Below are 24640 nucleotides of genomic sequence, written 5' to 3'. Positions count from 1 at the left end.
ACATAGACCCCTTGCAGGTTGTCGTCGATCCCTGGGGGTCGATATAGACCACTTTGGGAATCACTGCTCTACATCAATTAAAAAATGAGATTTATTCACGTTTCTCTGTTTCTTTTTTTTCTTTTTGTATAAATGTTAATTTTCAAAAATAATTAAAAGTGTTTAGTTAAATATCAATCGTAATAATTATAAACTTTGAAATATAATTATTTTAATTAATGAATTATAATACTACTACCTTGCGCGCATCCATCTTCGGGCCAATCCTTGGTAACCAACAAATCAAACGCGTACTGTTCTGCAGTAATAACTCGCCATAAAAATCCCTCTATTTACACTTCTAACACCATCTACACTTCCGTTTTAATATTTTGTATTCTGGCAATCATTCTTGAAAGATTCCGGTACGAAAATGAAGAAATGTGGCCAGCATTGCGAACGGGCAGGCCTGAGGATCAGACCGCAGTTCTCCGCTTCAGGTTAGAGCCTTATTTAATGATCAATCGTTGCTCATTGACTAGATAACTAAGTATAAATTCATTAAATCAATATTATAGTAATAGAAAAAATTAATATATTGTGAATGTGCTAGCAACAAAACGTACTTTTTTTTTTTTATTAAAGCAAATGAATTGCATACTTATTTATGATTCGATCAAATTCGAAATCTCATTCAAAAAAATAAGAACTGTCCCCCTGTTTTTTAAAAGATAAGTTCACGATGTCTCTGTCATTAACATTATTGTTAAGTAATTTAACTTCATAAACTTTTGTCAAATAGTTTTAAACATTAAAATTGCAATTTGAAAGCTTATGTTTTTCATATTGAGAGAAAAAAATAATGCAGACCTTTAAAAACCTTCTCACTTACAAGCATTCTCCCCCCTGTGCCCCTTACACCAGTATAAAATGTTCAAGATCAGCAGACAAAGAAACAACAAATTCCTAAAACAATTCCTCACCACTTTTTTGCCCCGGATTGTCACTCACATCCCCTCTTTCAAGATTAAACAAGATATTCAAGAACGAGGTAGTAGTGGTTAATTTACGTCGCACTAGAGCTGCACATTGGGCTATTGGCCACGATCTGGGAAACATCCCTATAGGGATGATCCGAAGACAAGCCATCACAATTTTGATCCTCTGTAGAGGGGAAGGCACCCCCGACCCAGCCCAACTACCTGCACGCGAAGTCGAGCACTTTACTGTGGAACAGTTTAGCGAGGACCAATACCGCACACCCTCGATCCCTACACAGACTGATCCAAGTGGTCACCCACCCGCATACTGGCCGCAGCCTGTGATGCTTAATTTCGGTGATTTGCCGGGAGTCGTATCTTAATGATCAGTCCACTGCGGGGCACAACGGTAAGCAAGAATGAAAACCAATCAAGAACGAGGAGGGAAACAAATTTGGAAATTTATTATGTTCGCCAACGAGGGATAGATATGCCAAATGTTTCAAATCAGAAACAAGGATAAAGCTTTAACGATGAAAACGATGATAATAACAGCCAATCAAATAGGCATATTTGATTATAAATTCCGTCAGGCCAAGCAACAGCCATCTTGAAAAATAAGTAAAAATTTATTTAATTTCTTGTTCACATGTACTTAATAAATAAATAACTAATTGACACATTGCATTAACACATGCTAAAGAGAAATTAGTAAAATTAATTTAAAAAATTTAGCCTTTTTTGGGGGGCAAAACAAGCATTAATTTTTTAGCAGACAAAAAATCTTTAACTGTTTATCTAGGCCTGTTTATTATTATTAAGAGGCAAACGAATTATCCTCTATTCTTGAATTTAATTGAATTAAAAATACTCTTAATTTAATATCAAAGCGTCATGATGTGTATAATATAAATATTTAATTCTTCCAACCGTTATTTAATTCGATTTAGTTTTTCTTCTTTTCAACTTGAAATTTTATTTTTATTTTTAAACTTATCTGACTGAAATATTGGTCGGCCTTCTGGTGAGTATACACTAGTTTATTATACAATCCTTTAACTTTTGCATATTTTAAAATGTTTATTACTTGTCGTAAGTGTAAAATAACCTTTTAACTTACTAAAACTCATTTTTCTAAATCGTTCTCAATTTTATTACTAACTTAAACTTATTACTCAAACAGTTCCTTCATTATTTGAAAATACTATTAATTGCTACCTTTTGTAGTCCCAAGTAACACAAATACCTATACAGTATCATAATGAGATCAAGTAAATTTTACAATGTTGGAGTGATATTAAAATATTTACTAATTATGTATTTTGCTTGGGGTGATAAACTAAATTTTTATGACCATATCTTATGTTTCTCCGCAATTGTAATAAAATAAGGGGAATAAAACAAAAAGAAATGCTTATTTTATAATGAAGTGCTTGAATGAGACTTTATAATTTTATTTGTTGCATGTTATTTAGTTTCATTAAGGTGCATTAATATTAGCTTTGCTCAAGGGCAACCACAGAACTTTTTGCAAGGGGGTGTAACCAAGAAAAATATTCATTATAATATTTCAAAATAAATTGTTTTCTTTTAGTGTTCTTTAAAAATATATTTATAAGTATTTGCCATTTTTATATTTGTACATCTAAATTTTTTTGCAAGTTTCATTCAATAATTAAATTTAAGCTACTAAACCAATAACTTATGACAAAAACTTTAACAATCTTTGTACTTTTCTATTTTTTTGGTGCAGGTGATGCTGAAGTTGCTAATGCGAACCTGCTGAGTGCAAGTAAATTTAACTTCTTTTTTTTATTATTTATTTTTAAATGAAGTTTTTTTTAAAAATAAATACATAGATAAAATAGCCGAAACTGCTTGCGCTGCCAAAATGGAAAAGTACCAAATTTTTTAAACATTAAAATTTTAATGCCGGAAAAAATGGTAAAATTTACAATTTGGTGTCTGTCTTATTTTGGCAATTTTTTAATTCTTACAGAAAACTGAAAATGATTTTGTGTAAAAACCAATTTACTATGATAAATGATTTTGTGTAAAAACAAAGTTACCAATTATGAATTATAAAGCTATTTTAAATAAATAAACAATTATGTTTTATTATTTAGGTTCACTTTTAATTTTATGTCATAAACATAAGCTAGCTTTTAAAGATGAAAAGAGGTTTGTTTGAGATGCTTTGTTTTTCCCCAAAAAACTTTTTTTGTTCTAGCTTAGTTTTCAACTCTAAAATCATTGATAGCATCATCTTTAGTGTACTGTGACTGCAACGTGAGGTTGAATCGTCATAAAGAGCCTGGCACAAATATTTTGAATAAATTTTAATTGACATATTTGTTTTGTTAAATTCTTTCTTTTGATATTTTTTCGCATTCACTTATTTGACCATTTCCACATTTGGTGTAGATGTTTGCCCGGTCGCTGGGAGAGATTTTAATGGTCTCTCCTAAAGGTTTTTTTCAACACAAACTGTATAGAAAAATTCCGTGCCTTCCAAAAGTGATCGTAAATAGGAGTGGTCTTTTCCGGAGGTTTCACTGTATTACTTTTGCGTACACCAAACAAAATATTTAATATTTCTTGATGATTTGTTTATTGAATTAAATAAANGAAATCTTATCATTTAATGATAATTAGCGTTATCTTCATTTTTTGTAAAATTTGTTCAAGAATCTTACTAATGTCATTTTTATAGTATATGGTTTAATTTTGTTTACCATCTTTTTTTCCCCATAGTTGCAGAATTTGATGGCTGGAAAAAAGAATAGACCTCCTAAGTTGAAGTTTAATGAAGATGTCAGTGTTCCAACACCTGTGTATGATTTTTTTATTTTTTTTAAATATTTTTTTACGGTTATTTTCAGATGAATAAATATTCTGTACTCAGAAATTTATTAAACTTTAAGTTTACATGTGAGATAAATAATTAATTTTATTATTAGATATTAAATAATTATTCTATTAATACAGTTTTGGTTTCATTAAAATAGGTTGAGTATGTAGATCAAGGTATATTAAGAAAATATAGTCTCTGATTTATTAGACCAGTAACTAAAGTATGCTACTAGTCAGTACTTATTTTCACTGGTCTACTTGCATATTTACATTAGTTTTCTTAAAAATATTTTTTTCTTAATTAAGCTTACAGGGTTCTCACGAGTCAGGGAAAACAGGGAAAACCTGGAATTGTCAGGGTATTTTATTTTAATTCCAAAAATCAGGGAGTAGTCAGGGAAAGTTGCAATTTTTTTTACAAAAACCTGGAATATTCCCTATATCATACCTGGAAAATAGCCAGTCTTAAAATTGTCAGTAAGAGTAACCAGTTATTGAGATTTGAGTTAATTAATTCTAACATCTATTGCAATTATTTTTTGTAAATATTTTCCATTTTAGTCAAACTGAAATGTTTCCTTCCTTATTTAATAATATTTTTTTTTTTACACCGAAAATCTAATGTTTCACATAACAGATAAAAGAATCAAAGTTTTTTGATAAAAATGTAGTCGCAATTTTCATTGAAATTTACCTAGTATACCTGGAAAAGTCAGGAAATTTTTTTTTTGTTGAAATTGAGTGGGAAAACTGTGCTAACAAAGTGAATTTAAATAAAAAAAAAATTATAATACAGAGAATGTGCAATGTTTCCAATTGGGATAAAATAAGCTATTTTATCACAAAAATGCAAACCAAAATGTATAACTAAAAATCACACATCCAAATCAGCCCCTTACATTGATTGCTAATTCTAAGGACTTCTGATAATATAATTTCTGGAAGTCTAAGTCAAATTTTAGTGGTCCTGCACTAACTTACCATTATTATTTTCAGACTTTGTTGTATTTCACGGTGCAGACTTAGAGGATATGAAAAACTTTCTGTAGAAACAAAATCACGATTAAAAAGCTTTCTCATTGAAAACATTCTCACTGAATGCATTGATTAACTCTTGTAACTAGTTTCAACCCTTATATCGCCATCTGATTTTGGCAAAATTCGTTTGAAAATCACTCATTTTTTAAAAACTGTTTAATTTTTAGAGAACTCTAAATTGATTCATACCACAGGGATAAGTTTGATAAAAAACCAAAACCCAAAAAACTGAAAATGTTATGTGCAAACACACTTTTTAAATAATTGAAAAAATACTTGAAATTTGATTCATAACACAGGGATGAGTTTGACAAAAAACCAAAACCAAAAAAACTAATAATGTTATGTGCAAACACACTTTTTAAATATTTGAAAAAATACTTGAAATTTGAGCAAGAAAAAAGTGTATGTAGGATTTGTTTACAGAATGTTATCAACATTTTAATAAAAATATCAGTGTAAGATTTTATTTGTTTAAATTGTGTGAATATGAATCTCAATGTGTGGTTTTTAAATCACCTGTATAGGAATCTCTATGTTCCATGAATGCAATGTATATTAAATGCATCAAAATTTTCAGTAAAATAAATTTCGTTTTAAAAGACTTTTTTAAAAAAAGATTGATTTCATACCCACTTTACCATACCCGACCCTATAAGTTTACCTCTAAATTCATACTTGTTATCAAGCAAATTAACCAATTAAAAATTAGTGTGAATTAGAATAATTTAAACAAGTACTTCTGAGATTTTTTGCTATCATCATTTATAATAAAATATAATTTAAACCTTTTAAAATAATACTGCAAATGAAAATTACAAGTGCTTGAAATCAACACAGATAACACATTTTAACATTGTCAAATTAATAGTGCCAACGTAAAAGATTATTGATGTGGTGTAAGAAATTTTATTTTTGCTGTAGTAAAGTTTTACCAGTATTTTAAATGCATTTCATTCCTTGTGTTTACATTTTCACTCATTTTTAAATTTTTTAAGCCTAGTATTATGTTTTATTTACAGAATATATATATTTTTTTGTGTGACCAAATTACTGGTTACTGAGACGAATCCCAGCTTTATTGTAATTAGGTTTTAAAAGTTCATGTATATTCAGGAAATATAATAACTAAACCAAACATTACAAGATTTTAGTTATCTATATAAATAAAAGACATAACTAAGTTAGCCTTAAATTATTTTTAACCTGTTTATGATTAAGCATTTAACTATTGTTAAAAAAATATGGGTTATGTGAAGTATTAGCTTTCTCATGGAAAATGATGTGGTATGAAGAAATATTGAAATGGAACACTTTCACAAAACTTCAAAAAAATTAAAAGATAAATAAAAAATAACAATAAATAAATAAATAATAATAATTACTTTTGAAAACTTGGTACTTTTCAGTATATTGGATCTTAAAGTCAAATATTTTTTATTGATTTATTTTAGAGTTCCACCAAGAAATTTGGACACTCGAACTACTATTACGATTGCTGACAGAGTATTTGAAGTAGCTGCTGATGACTTAGAAACTATATGCGAGTTGGGCCGTGGAGCATACGGTATTGTAGAAAAGATGCTGCACAGGCCAAGTCGAACTGAAATGGCAGTTAAAGTAATTTCAATATTTTTTTTGAAAATTTTTTTACCATGTGATAGTTACAAAAAAGAGTTGGAAAGTGATATTTTTTTATTTATACTTGTTCCAGAGGATCACAGCTACAGTTAATAATGAAGAGCAAAAAAGACTTTTAATGGATTTGGACATATCCATGAGAAGTAGTGATTGCCCATATACTGTTCAATTTTATGGGGCATTATTCCGAGAAGTAATTATTCTTTATTTATTTTATTTATTTATTTATTTTTAATTTTAATTAAATGAGTTTTGCTGTTGGATTGAAGATATAAGTGTAGATAAGTGTAAGTAGCCTAAAAACAGAGAGGAAAAAGTCTGACAATTTCATTAATTTGAAAAAATCAGGAAATTTAATTGAATTAAAGGATCATTAGGAATTAATAATAAAAGATTGAGGTACCTAAATTTCTAATATTTTTCCCGAAAGAATTAGTACAAAGTCTTGAAAAATATTTTCTGATACACAATTTATTCAATTTATTAATTTATATTAATTAAATAGATATCTATTAAAAGTTTTTTGCCATCAATGTTTATTATATTTGTAAAGATTTTATCGTTTTTAAAATAGAATTTTGGGATAAAAATTTGATTTAAATTTTATTAAAAAAACAGTATTTTTATTAAAATTAGAATTTTTTTTCTTAAATATTACGAAAACAATTACAGTACAGGACCTGTTATCCGGAAATCAGAAAACCGGAAAACCAAAAAACTGGAACGAAATTAGATAAATTTTCCCGCCATTTAAAAAAAAATTTTTTTTTTTTCCTCATAAGATTTTAGGATTTTTCTTTCTTTTTTGAAAGATGTTTACCTTACCATCATTTTGGAAATAATCATTAGTGTATTACTTCATCGTTTTTTCTTCTTTTTAAGATTATTTCCAAATTTTTTTTTTTTGTTGGGTTCAACAATTTAAAAAAATAGCTTTTTGTAGCGATTCAGAAAACCGGAAAAAACAGTTATCCGGAATAGCGATGGTCCCGATCGTTCCGTATAATCGCTTTCCTACTGTATTTCATTTCAGATATTTATATTAATTGACAACAAATATTTTCCACATTCTTAGCTATAGCTTCTTAAGTATTAGTTACGACTTTCACAGTATTAGATATGAGCTACTCTTATAGTATTTTTTTTCTGTTATAAGTAACAGTCTTAAATAAAATGTTTATTATATATTTTTAAATTTTTTATTTATGTTTTTATCTATCTAAATCTTGTCATGTAGGTAATGTGCTTTTATAGTTTATTCTTCAGATATTTTTCTTTCTCAAGTTTCTTTTCAGCTTGAAAAGCAATAAATTTATCAAACAATGTATTTGATGTACATGAATTAGACAGAACTAAAAAAGTAATAAAATTTATGTCAGGAATTATAAAAACCAGGGAAATTGGCCAAAATCAGACAAGAAAAAATTGGAACTTTTTACTCTCGATGATTGAATAATTTTATAGTATAAGTGAGTTACTTTAAATGCAATAATAATTCAAGGTTATTTGAAAAAAAAATTAAAAGTGTGAAATATATTTTCTTTAAGGATTGTTTTGTGAATGAACCATTCGAAAAAAGTAATTAGTTGACAATTTTTTTCTTAAATTTTTGGAATATTATAGTGGTTTTTGAAGCACATTTATTAAAATTTCAATTTCTTTTGACTACTTATTTGGCAAATGTCTTTAAATGCAATTGATTTGTAAAATCAGGTTAATTTCGTTTGGTAGTTAGGGTGAATTTATTTGAAAACCATATCTTCATCTTTCTTACTTTTACTTTGTGCAGGTATTTGCTTTCAACTGCTTTACTTTTTTACATTCTGATTTGAATATTTTTATTTTATCAAATTTAGGGTGATGTCTGGATTTGTATGGAAGTTATGGATACATCTTTAGACAAGTTTTATCCAAAAGTCAAAACAGCTGATGAAACTATTCCTGAAGAAATATTAGCAAAAATTGCATTTGCTGTAAGTATTTATTTATCACTTGCCAATTTCTTTTATATGCTTTATTATGTAAACATATGTTTGAACAACTATTTTATTTTCAAAGGGATTGTACAAGATAAAATCAACTGTCAATGCTATTTTTAATTTTGAATTTACGTTTGTTAATTTTTATATACTGTAAAAATTACAGTTACAGATTCATTTTGCCAGAAAATGATCAGGAAACTGGGTTATAAAAGATATAATTATTGATAGGAAAATATTTTATGGTATTTCTAACTATACTGGTAGCTAAAAAAGACTGATATTTTAAATGGAAAAATTGTGTAATTTTTAAAAAAATTGTGCGTGCTGAAGATATTACTCATTGCCACTTATTCTTTCATTTTTATCTTATAATTTTAAAGTGAAAAAAAAAATAGTACTTGCAAAGTTTGTGTGTGACACACTTATATAGTTGAAACAAAACTTCTGCTTATTTCTGCACTTAAAAGAAGTGAAATCTGACGAAGAAAAATTGTTTTGCAATTATATATTTACTAGATTACCAGGGCCATCTAGTAAAAAACATTGTTGACTTAAAAAAGAGTAAAATATGAGAAAATTAGTGGTTTAAGAAAATGTTTATTGAGTGGCTTTTAAGGCATATAAAATGATATTTGGAAAAAAATGGGGAAATAGTTTAATGTGTGTCATAGGCTCAAAAGTTGTACATAATATAATAATTAAGAATTACAAGTCTGTGAATTTAAAAAAAAAATCATATTGAAGTTTAAATAGATCAAAAAATATTGGAGTTCATGTTTAAAACTCAATTAAAATTAAAGTTCAGTTTTATGTCGGCATAAATGATACAATTGTTAAGCATTAAGTATTATAAGAGTAGTTTTAATTTAAATTGAAATTTAATTTAGTGTGAGAAAATTAAGTTTTTTGATTCTATTATTTTTAAGAAATAACTATTTTCATATTATTTAAGGATTAGTTTGAGTATTCATGTTTAACAGTATTTGATTACAATAATAATAATAAAATAGTATGCTATTCGTATTGTAGTTGTGCAGATGTTTAATATGAGATTTGTTAGTTTGATTGCATTGACAAAATTTAATTATGATATGTTATTAGTTTAATAATAATAAAAAATTAGAAGACTCTTTTATTTGAAATAATAGTTGTTTTAATTAAGAAATTTCTTAAATTTGTTTTATCCTATAGTTTTCTCTTTATTCAAAGGGTTCTTTTTTCCATGGGTTGCCTTTTTTTCCCCCTCTGTGCTTAAACCTGCTATCTCCTGATTTATTGTGTGTAAAATTTTATGCATTTCTCTAGGTTGTGAGTGCTCTGTACTATCTTCAGGTTAAACTGAAAGTTATTCATCGTGATGTGAAGCCATCCAACATTTTAATAAGTAGAAGTGGGGAAGTTAAAATTTGTGATTTTGGAATTTCTGGACATTTAGTGGATTCTGTTGCAAAGACTATTGAGGCAGGCTGCAAACCTTATATGGCTGTGAGTAAATTATTATTATTATTATTTTTTTTACTTCCATTGTTCATTCATGTTGATTATGAGTGCTTTGTTCGAAAATAAACTGGTTTTGTGTGGTTTTTTACTATGAAATGTATCTAGTATTGAAACAGGACTCGAAATTAATGCTGTTGCATTGGCCTAAGACCCCAAAAATTTGACACAGACCACTCTAAATTAATCTGTGGTCCCCGGAACATCAACTGTTGTAAAGGGAAGGTGTAATATTTTTGATTTTCTGTTTTGTGTTATGATCTGAGTTATTATCTCAAAATAGTATATTTCATTATAATTGTGAACATTACACATTTTTGTATTATAATTTTTCATTTAAATTCACTTTATTAACTACTTAAACAAAATTCCAATAGAGACAAGTAAATAAACAAGTGAAAATATGTACATACTAGTAATTTCTTTTAGCCATGTGTCTGTGGAGAAGTGACTAAATTTTCTTAATTTCAACCACTGTTATGTTACAATAGTTTTCAGTCAATACATTAAGATTGCAATTGGAAGTTACTATTATCATGAAAAGGAAATCAACACTATACCTGCCAATTTGTGCAGTCTTGCGTTATTTTTATTATTATATATATATATATATTTTGTATTTATTCTAATCTTTTCAAATATATTTGCTACCTCTTAAAAAACCCTTATTTCTTCTCGAGGAAACTTCTATTAAATACACATTTACTGCTGAAAATCTTGTGATTCCCTACAAATAATAACATTACCAACATTTCCTAATAATATTACCAAAGATATGTACATAAATTCTATCACTTGATTGTAATGCTTCTATTTGTTGGAAAAGTAACTTATTTGTTTATAAAACTCTTCTTACTTTAATTTTTACTTTATTACTAAACGACAAAGCAACAAGTAGGCAGGTAAGCAACGTCTATTATCTCCAAATTTTATATTCCTATTGATTTAAATAATTATATTATTTATGTGTATTTTATGTGAGCAGACATTAAAAAAAACATAGCAAAAGTTGTATACAAATTATTATATTCTGTATTTTTGTAGAATTTTTGACAAAAATTATAAGCATGTATTTTAAAAATATGCATTATTTTTAATTGTGTTTTTTTAAAAATATATTTGGTAGAAAAATAGCTTTTTAAATATTAATATATTTTCGCCGTATAGATATAAATTTAGGTCTGACATAATTTTTTTATGAAATTGATATTTTTCCCTTTTACTCAGTATTATTCAAAATTCTAAATTTAATTTATTATGAATAAAAATTATTATAATTTTTGTAAGTTAATACTATGACTGCTTATGCGCTATAACCTGTCATATATACTAAAAATAATGCAGCAGAGGTGAAAATTGAGTTATGACATGTTTCCTAGTCCACTTAATTTATAGAATAGAATTTGATAACAGATAACAAAGTGTTATAACAGATTTATGCATGCAAAATTCTAATCGAACGTTACATTTATATTAGATTCTTTACATTTTTTTATCAAAAGCTGGAGAAGAAAGTGATAATAATTTTGAGTATCAACTTACATCCTAATTATAAGGAATAATTCTACATCAAGGAATTGCTCTACCTGGATGCAGGTGTTTGAGCAGTCCAATTATAAGACTTAATTATTCAAATATAACTCTTCTTGTTTTGAAATTCTTTGTTTTGTATATCTTTAGATAGAAAAATAATGAATATTTATATTAACCCTTTGACGGCTAGGGAAATGAGCAGTTTCATTTACTTAATTCGTGCAGTATTACGAGTAAACAGTCGTCAAAAGAGGCAACTGTTTCCCCCCACTTTTCTTCCGAAAATGTCACCCTTCTCTGGCGATGCCGTAGATAGCTAGCCTCACTCTTTTTAAAAATTTCTTAAAGTATTTGTAGTACATAAATAAGAGTTTTTACGTACTTTAAAATAATAAACAAATGATAATTATTAAATAGTAAATTATAAATGATTATAATCAATTATATAAATAATAATAGTTAATTACAAATGTAAGACAAATATTAAATTGAAAGGACTAGTTAGATACAACTAATGTAAAACTTTATGAAACATTTAAATACACTAATTACCTAAAAATCTTTTTAATCAGACTCAAAACTTGATAAGCTTTCTGTATCACAATCAGAATCATCATCATAATTATCTAACTTTCGCTTTTGAGCCATTTTACTTTACAAACACCCTAAAAAACACGCCAAAATACGCATAAAAAGTACTAGGTTAAAAAAAATAAATTCCCCTTTCATTATGAAAAGAAATTCATGGAACCCGTACTGCCATCTGTAGACAATAAAACTAACTAAATTTGTGAGTAGGATTCGTTTGTAACATAATCAATGCAGAATAATAATGACGGACGAGCTCAGCTCGTCAGCGCGCATTGGGTAAAAATTTTACTATACGAGTAGTGCTCGTTTCTAACCATTTCGGTCGAAATCTTGCTCGAGCGGAACTTGTTTGTGCACATTATGAAGCACGATGCGATTGCGAGCTGAACTCGTTTATAACCATCAAAGGGTTAATGGATGGATTGTGAGGTAGATAATTTATGTTTTAAATGAGGATATCCTTTTAGTAAAAAGATAATTGGATGGGGAAACTGAATTTGATGAGGAATTGGAAGTGGATGGGTAATTGGAAGTGGGTGGGTAATTGGAAGTGGATGGGGAATTGTAAGTGGATGGGAAATTGGATGGAAAATTGGAATTGAATGGGGAAGTGAAATTGGATGGGGAATTGAAATCAGAAGGTAATTGGAAAAAATTTGGAAGTACTGGGACTAAAGAACCTGTAGTGCTCAAAGTCTAGCAGAATCATTGAACAAAAGTTAGCATATCAAAATAAAATTGAGAACAATCAGTTTATTTGATTATATTTTGATCTTCAAATTCAATTATATCTTCAAATTCTTTTAATTTTAAGTGTTATATTTAAACATGGATTGTTAATATATATATTTTTTAATGTCTACAGCCAGAACGCATCAATCCTGCTGCTAATCAGAAAGGTTATGATATTAGATCTGATGTTTGGAGTTTGGGTATAACTATGGTAAGTTGCATATTTTGAAATGACTCTACTTCCACTTTGCTTCCTATACTTACCTCTCACTTTGATCTTATTCAGATATATTTTTGATCTTTTTTTTTGTCCGGTATACCTTTGATCTTGTTAGTTGTGCTGATATTCTTGCTTTTCGTGAAAAATCCATAAAAATGTTTCGCTGCCCCTATTTGTCTCTACTACTTATCTGTTACCGCCTTCCCCTGTATATATCCTCGATTGTTTGAGGTTAGCTCAGGAAGATGTACATGCAAGTCCACTTCTGGTGCTGGATTTNATAAAAATAAAAGTGAAAAATTCATATTGTTTAAGTATTTTTTTCTTTCACTTATTTTGTTTAAGCATTTATTTTTACAATGTAGGACTAATTTTACTTATGGCAGTGGTAAGACTTTCAGGAAAAAAAAATATTTAAATGAAATAATAATATTATAATAATAATATAATATTATAATAATAATATAATAATAAATAATATAATATTATAATAATAATAGACTTAATAACAGTATAATAGTTTAGAGAAGAAGACAATAAAATATTGGTAGACATGATTTAATTTATTTACATAAAGATACTGCACACTCAAAGTTATATAAATGAAAAAAATACAGCAGATATTGTTTTCAAGCAAATATAGATAAAGAATAAGTAAAGCCCTTAATATTTAATTTGCATGTTTCTCTAGTTAACGTTTTTCATACTTGTGGATTTTTGGTTTTCTTTAAAAAAAATCCATGGGATAAAATTGTTTTTATAACAAACATATAAATAAACCATTTAATCAATATATATATTGTATCTTTTATCAAAAGATTCTGGTATTTATAAAAATAAGGATTTATTTGTTCTCTTTATAAGTATGGATTTTAAAAGTAAGGTTTTAATTTCTGTTACAGTCCCACTCCTCTATAGTGAAAAATCTGCAGATCCAGCAATAAGTTCACTTAAAACAATAATTCACTATATCAAAATTTTTTTAAGCAACATTTAGTAGTAATAAGGAAATTAGTGGTTGAAATAGTACATTATTTGCTTTGTAAATTGCCAACTAAGTAAATATGCAACAAAGTTCCTTTACAATGAAATTTTTAATCAGAAGATTAAATAACATTAAAATTATTTTCTATGTAATAAAATGGTTGTCTCCCAATTACAAATTTTTTAATTGTTTGTTTTTTCCATTTTCATCATTTCTGGAGTTTAATACATATGTTTATCTTTTTGATTTTCGCCATTTTTGACATGACAGCAAAAAATTATTTTTATTTAAATGACTGTAAAAAAGAAATTTGAGTCCACTATAAACAAACTACCAATTTCTCTGCTGGGATAGCCTGGTCGGTAGGGCGCTGGGCCCATGTCCGAGAGTTCGAACCCCGCCGGCTGAAGACACCCCGTGTAGTTGGTGACTGATGCACGTTAAATTCTGTCGAGTCGCAAAGTCCTCAATGTTCCCATAACAAATCAATACCTCTGGGGGTACTGGATTGGAGATCGATCGTTCTCTAATTCAGGTCAAGATTAAGATCTGTGGATGAGTGAATGGATGTGTGAATGGCTCCGCCTTATAAACAGGTGTGACGTATGATGTGGCTGAAGTTGGATTCTGGCCATAGATGGCGCCACTGAAAAACAAGAAACGCACTCTCTGCCTTAAAATTGCTCGGCTTCGCTCAGCAGGCTTACTAATGTGGCCAGTAGCATTAGAAACAACAACAACAACCAATTCATCTGATGTTTACTATAAGTGTATGAAACAACATTTGTTAAATAGAAATTATTATGGAACCGCTAAAAACTTTCACTACATCTTGGGTTCATTAAAGTAGAAATGAATATATATAGTAGACATGAATTATAGTGACATTATAGTGTATGAAATAATCATACACTATTTTATTTGCTGGTATGAAAAGTTTGATAAAACAAAAATAATGTCTTTTTTTCTGCTTTTAACTGATTGTTTCATTGTTTTTAGTATGAACTCTCTATGTTGGAGTTTCCTTATCATACATGGGGTAATCCTTTTGAGCAACTCAAGCAAGTAGTGCAGGATGATCCACCTAGGCTCAAAAGTGGTAAATTTTCTGAAGAATTTGAAGATTTTATATCCCGGTGGTAATTAACTTTTATCATTACAATAATTGCTGTTTGGGGGCTGTTCAAATGTTATTTAAGCATTTTTTTTTTTTTAAAATTTTCTTTCCCCTTGTAAGCAAAGATAAGCAAACTGCATAAAGATTGCATAAGATTTTGAGTTCTAGCTATGAATGATAAGAAGAAAATGATTGATAAGAATATATCTAGCAATAATTGATAAGAATATATCTAGTAATAATTGATAAGAATATATCTAGCAATGATTGATAAAAATCTTTATGATAGTATCCATAAAATATCACAGTTCATTTCTTAAAATTCTGTTTAATTAAATTTCTGAAGCATAATTTTTTAAAACTTTGCTTTTATTCAATGTTCTTCTTTTGATTCATATGATGCTCAAGATTGCACTCCATTATTGTGTTCTTGAAAAATTATTTTTTTATATTTGAAAGAGCTTAAAAGAATAATGTTCGACTGAAGAAAATAAATCTCAATACTTAAGATTTTTTTCTTCCATTGAAATATTTTTTCAACGATTATTGTTTGCTTTTTGAAGTTTTTATCTCTCAAATTTATGAGGGATATTTGACAGTAAAGACAATTCTCAGACCCCCTGCCCCTTTTTAATAAAAATAACCAAAACTGGGTATCCTTAGGTGCTTATGTAATCTTTAAATGGCTCCTTATGTATCTCTTGTTTGCGGTTTAAATAGTTTTTTTTCCAATTCAAGCGGATAAAATCCATTTGAATATCAAATACGGTAAATTCCTCATTATCCATGGAATTGAGTAGCCCACGAAGAGCCGATAATCGGCTAAATGCTTAAAAAAGACACACAACATCAATTTTTTTAATATAAATGATAAATTTTAATATAAATTATTAGCATTTTTCTTCACATTTTCTTCTTTTACCCTTTTTTTTAATTTTGTAGGAAAAAAGTAAACTTTTTTTTGTTTTGTGGTTTTGCAAAATCAGATGGCTAAAATAAACCAGGCACAAGCAGACTTTTAACTCGGGAGTTTATACAATATTGAAAAAAGAATGCATAAAACAAAGTTCAAAGCGCACGAATTAGTTCTTATTAGTGTGCATACATTATTTTTTGAAACTCTTATCAGTAACAAAACTAAACAACAGACAACTATTCTAAAATCATGCATACTGCTCATAAAGTAGTCAAAGCTCTGCTTCATTCTTTTTCCTTAAGGGGTGTAAGTGTTCTGTGGGGACCACCCTCATTTGTTGATTATCAGGTTTAAAGCTGATAAGAGTTGTTACATGTTATCTGTTACAGATTGACTTAATAAGTGACTGAGGATAATTCATTCCCATTCGTCATATGAAGGCAAGACTGAAAAAACTGAAGTTCTTTACTTTCTATCAATATCATTGCTGTTATTAGAAACAAAACAGTCCAGGAGAAGAAACTGCTTACATGGGTGCTGAACCTATTAATTAAAATTTGAACTTTATCTTGCATTTGTAGTTCAGCAGCTGTAATTTATGACTCTGGTTGTTTTTCTCTTTACGAATGCAACACCATTTTCACCCTTTCAATGCTTGTTTTTACTTAAATATTGCACTTGAAGCTGCAATACTATAATTTTGATTACCATTATTTGATTAACTGTGAACACACACCTGGGTTACAAACATGAATGTTTGCTAATATGTTGTTCTTAAAACTTTTTTTATTAGTTTATTTTATAATAATAGTAGAAAATTTGGAATTGTAAGGTATAAAATTTTAAAGAATATTATATTTTTACGTCAAAATACAAAATTGGAGCAAAATCGGTCAAATAGCTGCTAAAAAAATTGAATTTAAAATTACGGCTTTTTCAAAATTTGATTTCTCAGAAATTCTTCGATTGATTTCACTCATATTTTGCCATTCAAAATTGCATTTTTTAAAATTATGGGAAAAATTGTATACCTTATATTTTTGTGTCTGATTTCTTAACTTAAATTATTGTCTGAAATTAATTATATTTGAGGTAACCCGTTCAAGTCAGTAAGATTGAGTCCTAAAATGTGAGGATCCGATCATTAGATAAACAGTTAATAAGGGTGTTTTGTTTTTAATTTTGTGCACAATACATTACTACAAACCACAATTACAAATAGCATACTAGTTTTCTAAATCAAGTACTGTTAAGTATGAACATTCAAACCAACTAAATAATATGGGATTTAGACTTTAAAATTTTTATCTAAAACTAAAATAAATAACATGAAATTAATAATTTTTTTAAAAGTGCATTAGAGAAACACTTGTAAATTTCTGGTGATTTGTAAAATGTAATTTGTTTGAATTTAAGCAATTTTTATAATACTTATTTCAAAACAATTGTATAGGTTATTTTTAGTTTCTTCCATACTAAATGTCCACCCTGGTTTTGATATGCATTTTTCTTTCTTTGCAGTTTACAAAAAGACTACACACTAAGGCCTAATTACCCTCAACTTCTACAGCATCCATTTATATCATCAGATTCTACACATAACTATGATATCTCGAGATATGTATCATTTGTTTTAGATATATTTCAATTGATACCGTAAACTAGCCTACGTTCATAAACATATTTGAACTAGAATATTCATCTCCCACTATTTGCATATTTAATACCCATATAATTATAAAATATAATGAGTATCTAAAAGCCCAGCAATGTCTTGTATAATCAAAAGGAGTTTTGCTATGATTCCTCCCCTTTTTAAATTATTTATTTACCTTTAAATTAATTTAATCTTTTATGCTAAATTGACAATTGTTTTTATCTTGAAAATCTTTTAATTAATTTATAAAAAAATTTTAAATTTTGTTAACATTGATTTACTTTAATGTATTTGTTTCAATTGTGCATGTATATAGAATTTTATTAATAACTATAATTTTTTTTAATGAACTGTATTTGGAAAATTACTTGACAATAATCTTATGCTACTTAAGAAAAAGTCTGACATTGTGGTTGTTGCTTATAATGTTGGGGTTATATTTTAAAAGAAAGTGATTGTTAAATACATGAATTACCTATATATATTTTGTTAGAGAAAGAATTTGTTTTGTTTTATGGTATTAACACTTTTTACCTGTATATATTTTTTATAATTTAATGATTTTTAGAAATAGGAATAGGATTATATAATAACATCATTGCATTGGGTGTATTATATTTTTGATATGTTTAGTGAATGTAGTGTTAACTCTTTAAAATCAGTTTTTTTTATTTATTTCACTTAAAGCAATTGGGGGTATAATATTTTTTCTTAGCTCATTTCACTTATGAGTATAGTATTGAAAGATGTATTGCTTCTTGTTATTATTTGAATGTCACATTCTGGCCAACCCATAGCCCTCTTTTGTTGTCTGGCAATTTTATACGGAAACTATGTCATGACACCGGCTATTATTTTGTAGTTGAGTATGAAAGCAAAGCAAAACATTCAAAAATAAACTCTAGTAAAGTTTAGTTGTATTGAATGAAATGAAATTAAACTTTGGACATGATGCACAAAGCTTTTCTAAATTTCATAAATTGAGATAGATAATGCAAGTGCAATAACGAGTTAACTCGTCATCGGTCAACAATGTGTTAACAAAATCCACAATAAACAAATGCAAATATGCGCTGGTTATACAATGAGTAAAATAAAATTTTAGTTGTCTAATTGGTATTTATATTTACAGTTATTTATATAACTGTTATAAATGAAAGATTATTTTACTGTTGACGAAAGAAAAATATAATTCGATTCAGTTTTTAATTTATGCTCCAGAATTAATATGCATATCCACGTGGACTAGAGATAATATGGCGTTGCCTGATAATGAGCAAAGCTGGCACAAGCTCATCATCTGAAAGAGGTCTTTGGACTGTGGCAAACTTAGGGCGAAGTTTTCATATACTTCGTTACTGTTTTCAAACCAAATGGTATTTTGTCTAAGTATAAAAAAATTGTAAAAAATTTAACAGTAATATCTCTCTATCTGCCATTAAGTAATCTCAGTTATACACTTTGTTTTGCCTTTGTCTTTTCAAGTTACTGCTTTTATCGCCCATATTATATCTCGGGCATAAAAGAATATTATTGATACTGGGATAGGACTAAAGTGAGCCTCAACTTATTTTTGCTCACTGCCATAAATGACATTTTCAAAGTGGCTTATGAAGTTTTTTTTTTTGGGGGGGGGCAGTTTTGTTATGTTGTTGCCCATCCCCCTGGAGGAGGAAAGCCTAGATCAGGTCCAGAAGGCCCCATTGCGTCAGTTCCCCATATATCTGCAGAAAGTCCCGATCAACCAGCAGCTGCTTATAAGAAGCGCCAAGGCAAAAAAAAGCAGGTTGTGAGTAGGAACAAGATTGGAAAGTCTTCTCCCCAATTTGAAACCTTATGCACTTAAGATGGCCACTACGAAATCTGGTCATGGCCGATTGCGACTGAACCTTCTGACTAAGGATTGTTTGCAGCTTCTTTTTAGTTAGAGGAACCACTAGGGTAGAAGACTGACTTGACCTCTGGATTTACCTGCAGTTGTTAGCTGAGCACAGTGGAACGGCTTTCACGCCTTGTGTGGCCCTACCAGAAAAATATTCTCCCGACGTTCTTCACTGGTTCCGCCCAGGGACACCCCCTCGCCGCGGTGAGGCCGACTGCAGGACTTGAGGGGGCAGTTTTGTTATAAACAATATTATTATGCATGGATTCATATTGAAAAATATTTTGTGCATACTAAATTATTTTATTAATTGAATACTTATTTTAAATGCTGAATTTAGTTGAAAATATGTGGAAAATTTTTGCTTATAATAAATTAATAATTGCTAATAATAAATTTTGTTTATCAAATTAAATATAAATTTTTTTTGATTAATTTGATAAACATAATTTATTTTTGTATTATTCAGTGCAATGTCCCTTAATCACAGTCCCTGATATACATTTTTAGGAACATTGAGAAAAATAAAGTGGTGAAATGAATAATTCATAAATTAATCATTCAGTTATACAAATAATTCATTTGTCAAATCCTTTATGCCTAAATAATAACATGAAATGTGGCTGTTGGAACAGCCTAATTTTGTAACTAAGTAGACTGGTGGTGATTATTTCTCTTCGCATTATTAAAATAACCTGGGATGAGTAATGCCAGCCAAAATGTGACTTTCAACATATAAAGTCCTTAAGAATTAAAGCTGAATATTTTATAAATATTGCTAGAACCTATCATTGATACATTCTCTGACAATAATTTAGAGGCTATTTTCTTAAAAAAAGTTATTAGGCATTTTAACAAGTTATCATTTGTTTTAATAATAGAGGATATATTAAATTAAAGTATATGATTTAAGTCATGCATATGTTTATGTAAATTAAACATGTTATTATGTTATACATGTTACATATGTTTATGTTAATTAAAAAAATAACAAACTTTCAGATAGAAATGTGAATTGTGATTAGGATAAGCATTTTTTGTAGTATAGACTAATAAAATCCAAAGTTTTGAAAATAACATTAATAAAGTTTTGTAACATATCATTTTTTTTTCTGGGACCAAAAATTGGTTGTCATAAATTCTGTATTATTATGTTCTTTAGTATTTTTCAGTTTTAATTGTAACTATTGAAAATTTCATTTAATGAATGCTACCATTTCATGCTACAGAAATTAGATATTTTATTTGTACTGATACTGAAAAGTTACAAGCAATATCTGTGTTGTAATATAACTGTATGATTTGCTTGAGCTTATCTAAAAAACGTTTATTCTGAATTTAATTATGAGAATTTTTTTTATTAAAACTATCTTTTCATGCTACAGTTTGTTTTAAAGATTTGGTATTTTATCATTTCAAATATTGAATATTGGAATTGAAATTTTAGAAGCCATGTTTTTTAAACATAAATGNTCAATTTTTTTTTTTTTTTTTAATGTGAATTTCATTTCTGAACATATTACTTAGATGTTCATAAAATTTAAATTGCATGCTGGAGATTTTATATTTATTTTGATTCATTTCTAATAAATAAATATATTTAACCCTTAGACAAATGTGAACGCAGCATTTCACTCATTAAGTAGAGTCTGATTCAAATAGAGATTTATTTCAAGCACCAAATGTATAAATATAAATGCCTTATACTGCTTCCTGCCAATCATAAATATGATATAAATCATAAAGCTTTTATGTCTATTACTTGAGAGTTATGGCCCAAATCTTGGTAAGAGCCCATTTGAGATGTCAAGTTTTGAAATCTGACAGATCACTTTAAAAATAGGTTGTTTTAAAATTAGGTATCTCTCTTAAATTTGTTAGAATTGGAAAATGTTTTAGCATTAGAAAACGAATGATAGCTATAGTGATCGATAATCTAAATATAAGTATAAATAAGTGGAATTTATATTAAATGCACCATTAGTGGTTCAAAAATATGTTTATTCCAGATGTTGATCAGAAATTATTTTTGTTGATTTGAAGTGCAATTATATGTGTTTCCAAATTTTTTAGTGTATAATGAATGAAATTATTCAGGGCTTGCACTAAATTTCCCATCATTTTTTTCTCCCTTGATGTTTAAAAATTGTAAAATAGCAAAAATAAAATTTTTACTAAATTTTTTAAAGCCCACCCAAACCTCTGTTATGCATTTGTAACATTTTAACATCCATATAAATATTGCTTGTTTGGGTAAGAACTATTATAAATAGATTTGATCAGCGGTTCCTAAATTGTGTTCAGTGAAGTCTTTTTAATTTTCATTTCAAAGAAACTGTAATTTGGTTAATTTTATTCCTTTTCAGTTTATGTATGTACACCAAAATCAGATTTAGTACTAGGCTAGACAAAGCTCCAGAGCTGTGAATTTAGCTGTAGGATCTAATTTTGGATTATTAATCATAAAACGATGAAAAAAATCATTCATATTTTTAAATAATCTTAAAATAAAATAATATATTATTGTTTAATGTTCATAATTATCTTTATATACTTTTTTTTATAAAGTTAGGGTTCTGTAAAAAGAAGTTGAATCAATTAGGGTTCCATTTCCAAAAAAAAAATTGAGAACCGCTGGGTTAGATAGTTCTTTAGTGTGAAATCTTCAGTTTATGCTTATGTACTTATATATATATATATATATATTAGCTTTTTTAAGTTCGAATCATGCTGAAATAGAATTTCCACTTATCTAGCGTTTTTACTGCCAATTTAGATTTAATAAAAAAAAAATTAGTTTACTAAAAGCAATGTTTATTTTCTAAGAAGGGGTAAAATAATAAAATTTCTGAATGTTTTTATTTGTGAAATTTTCGTTCTGAATAAAGTTGAAACTACACTCGTAAAAATGTTAGTCTAAAGAAATATTTATTTCAAGTGCAAAAAAGAGATAAAATTTAATAGGTGGCAAAGTTATCATTAAATTGTTTTTTAAAGTCTTAATGCTAAGGAAACAAAGAACTAATCTTTCCAAAATATGATGAATTAATTGCTGGAAAAAAAAATTACTGATTTTGTGGTGAGAGAAAAAGATATAAGAATTACTCTAGGGCAAATAATTTTAAATAGTTATGAATTAATTAAATAACTTTTATGATGTTAATAATGGTTATGTGATGGATAACCACTATTAATTCTATTACAATAAATAAATAAGTAATTAAGTGAAAGGAACTTCAAATCATTCTCATACCAGCCTGTAATATATTATATGGGACTTTTTTTTTATAAAATAGAAAGAAATGATCTTAATGAAATTTGTTGCAGGCCCTTCTGTTGATAGTTATTTGAATGTGGCTTAGTGATGTTTGGAAATTTATAGTTTTGTATGATATGAAGTCTATTTTTGCAATACATAGAATGTGACTTTTTCTCATTGTTCTGTAAATAGCCTATTTTTAGTAATCGCACAAATATCTCTTGTCATTTGTTATTGTTTATTTCATTGTTAGTTGCTTGGAGTACAAATCAAAAATGTTGCTGATTAAAAGGAATAGCTGCTATTTTACCCATGACTGTTGTAAAATAATTATTAAAATATTAGATATCTAGCTTTTGTGTTTTTATTATCTTTGGTTGCTTAAATCTGACTTTGAAGAAAATGTGTATAAACTGTTTTTTAAAAAATGCTAAAGTTTCAAAATATGCATATAAGCGTTATATATATATATCAAAGACAAAAAAAATCATGATTTTCCATTGATGAACCAACATAAATGTGGTTATCATCTTGAACTTTCATCAAAAACCATCATACAGCTTGATGGGACCATCAAATCTGCCTAATATCTCAAGCTAGGATTTGATACCTTTTCATGTTGGGCCAGCATAGCATACCCATCATAATATGATGGATTTTTATAATGGGACAACAAAAATAATCCATCATGATCCAACATATTTATAATTTTCCATCACTAACCATCATTTTTTCCCCCGGACCGTCAGGACTGCCCAACACCCCAACTGAAATTGACCCAGCTTTATGTTGGGTCAATCACTCTCTTCGTTTGAGTTTGGTGATTGGGCTTCTTTCACTTCAAACAGTGGATCTTACCTTTATAAGGTGCGTTGCCAAGCGATGATCATTTTAGCTGCTCACTGAAGCATATGAAGAGAGTGTTTTCCACCACTGCCGTACACCCTCTGTCTACTCATTTTCCCTTCATAAAAAAAATACTGGTTGCCACATTTACGGGACAATATGCATAATTTATATATGTGTGATTCATCTATATACTGTTGACCTATCGTCTTCTCTACTTATCGGTTAAATGGAGCATGCGCAGGCGACTGCTTTTTAGAGTTGTCACCCACAGAAACATTAACACCTATGATTAATGAGTACAAATTTTAATATGGCGAAGCATTGTCAAAAATTTATATGCGATATTTTCCTAATTAATCTACGATAACACGACCCAAATCGCAGCTTTTGTTTTCGAGTTAGTGGCGAACCTACATCCAGGTAGATTTTCGCTATAGAGAGGGAGGTAAACTAATACAATAGAATTATTAGGGGGACCAGAAAGTAATGTCGTTTCTGTGCATTTGATATTTGTTATCAAGATTTTATTTTTAATCAATAATGTATTCATCCCCGTTATCAACAACCTTTCAATGCCGGATCGAAAAAAATGAATTGGTTTTTAAAACTAACAAATATTTAATGCTCCTAAACGACATTACTTTCCGGTCCTCCTAATATAATTTTATTATTATATAACTATAATTATAAATTCAGCAGCTTACTTTTTTTCATAGAAGTATCTGTATTTTCTCTTACAGTTTGGGTCACACTGTATTTCATAAAATTTTTCAACCATAAAATCTGACAAGGAGGAGGGGGGATCAACTTGGTACTTATAGAATATCGTCTTATAGATTTATTTCACAAAAAACACGATCTGGCAGCGGAAATAAATGATGTCCAACATTAATACCATTGATCGAGCCCAAATTTAACCTTAAAAGTCA

The 24640-nt window shown here is 28.1% G+C and overlaps 1 protein-coding gene across 3 annotated transcripts; it reads left to right on the top strand.

Annotated features, from left to right (window-relative positions):
* The first annotated feature begins 1438 nt into the window (after window positions 1–1438).
* On the top strand, window positions 1439–23214 carry LOC107448971 (dual specificity mitogen-activated protein kinase kinase lic). 3 transcript variants are annotated; one of them, XM_043045883.2, is made up of 10 exons: window positions 1669–1983; window positions 2713–2751; window positions 3714–3793; window positions 6305–6470; window positions 6565–6684; window positions 8348–8464; window positions 9779–9958; window positions 12960–13037; window positions 15031–15170; window positions 17586–23214. In XM_043045883.2, the coding sequence occupies exons 3-10, from the start codon at window positions 3726–3728 to the stop codon at window positions 17722–17724; spliced, it is 1008 nt and encodes a 335-aa protein (XP_042901817.1). In that variant the 5' UTR covers window positions 1669–1983; window positions 2713–2751; window positions 3714–3725; the 3' UTR covers window positions 17725–23214. The 3 variants fall into 3 exon arrangements, with proteins under 3 accessions (XP_042901818.1, XP_042901816.1, XP_042901817.1); XM_043045884.2 differs by lacking the exons at window positions 1669–1983; window positions 2713–2751 and adding an exon at window positions 1439–1580; XM_043045882.2 differs by lacking the exon at window positions 2713–2751 and having other exon boundaries at window positions 1563–1983.
* The last annotated feature ends 1426 nt before the right edge of the window (window positions 23215–24640 follow it).

Source organism: Parasteatoda tepidariorum, chromosome 10 (genome assembly GCF_043381705.1).
Source record: "Parasteatoda tepidariorum isolate YZ-2023 chromosome 10, CAS_Ptep_4.0, whole genome shotgun sequence".
Classification (NCBI taxonomy): domain Eukaryota; kingdom Metazoa; phylum Arthropoda; class Arachnida; order Araneae; family Theridiidae; genus Parasteatoda; species Parasteatoda tepidariorum.
This window is presented reverse-complemented; position numbering and strand designations above follow the sequence as displayed.

What these genes read in the sequence shown, in the direction of transcription:
- LOC107448971 (XM_043045884.2), top strand. Translation starts at nt 3,726, where the DNA reads ATGGCTGGAAAAAAGAATAGACCTCCTAAGTTGAAGTTTAATGAAGAT. An exon ending in GTCAGTGTTCCAACACCTGT is followed by an intron (nt 3,794 to 6,304) that starts GTATGATTTTTT and finishes GATTTATTTTAG; the next exon opens with AGTTCCACCAAGAAATTTGG. An exon ending in TAGCAAAAATTGCATTTGCT is followed by an intron (nt 8,465 to 9,778) that starts GTAAGTATTTAT and finishes GCATTTCTCTAG; the next exon opens with GTTGTGAGTGCTCTGTACTA.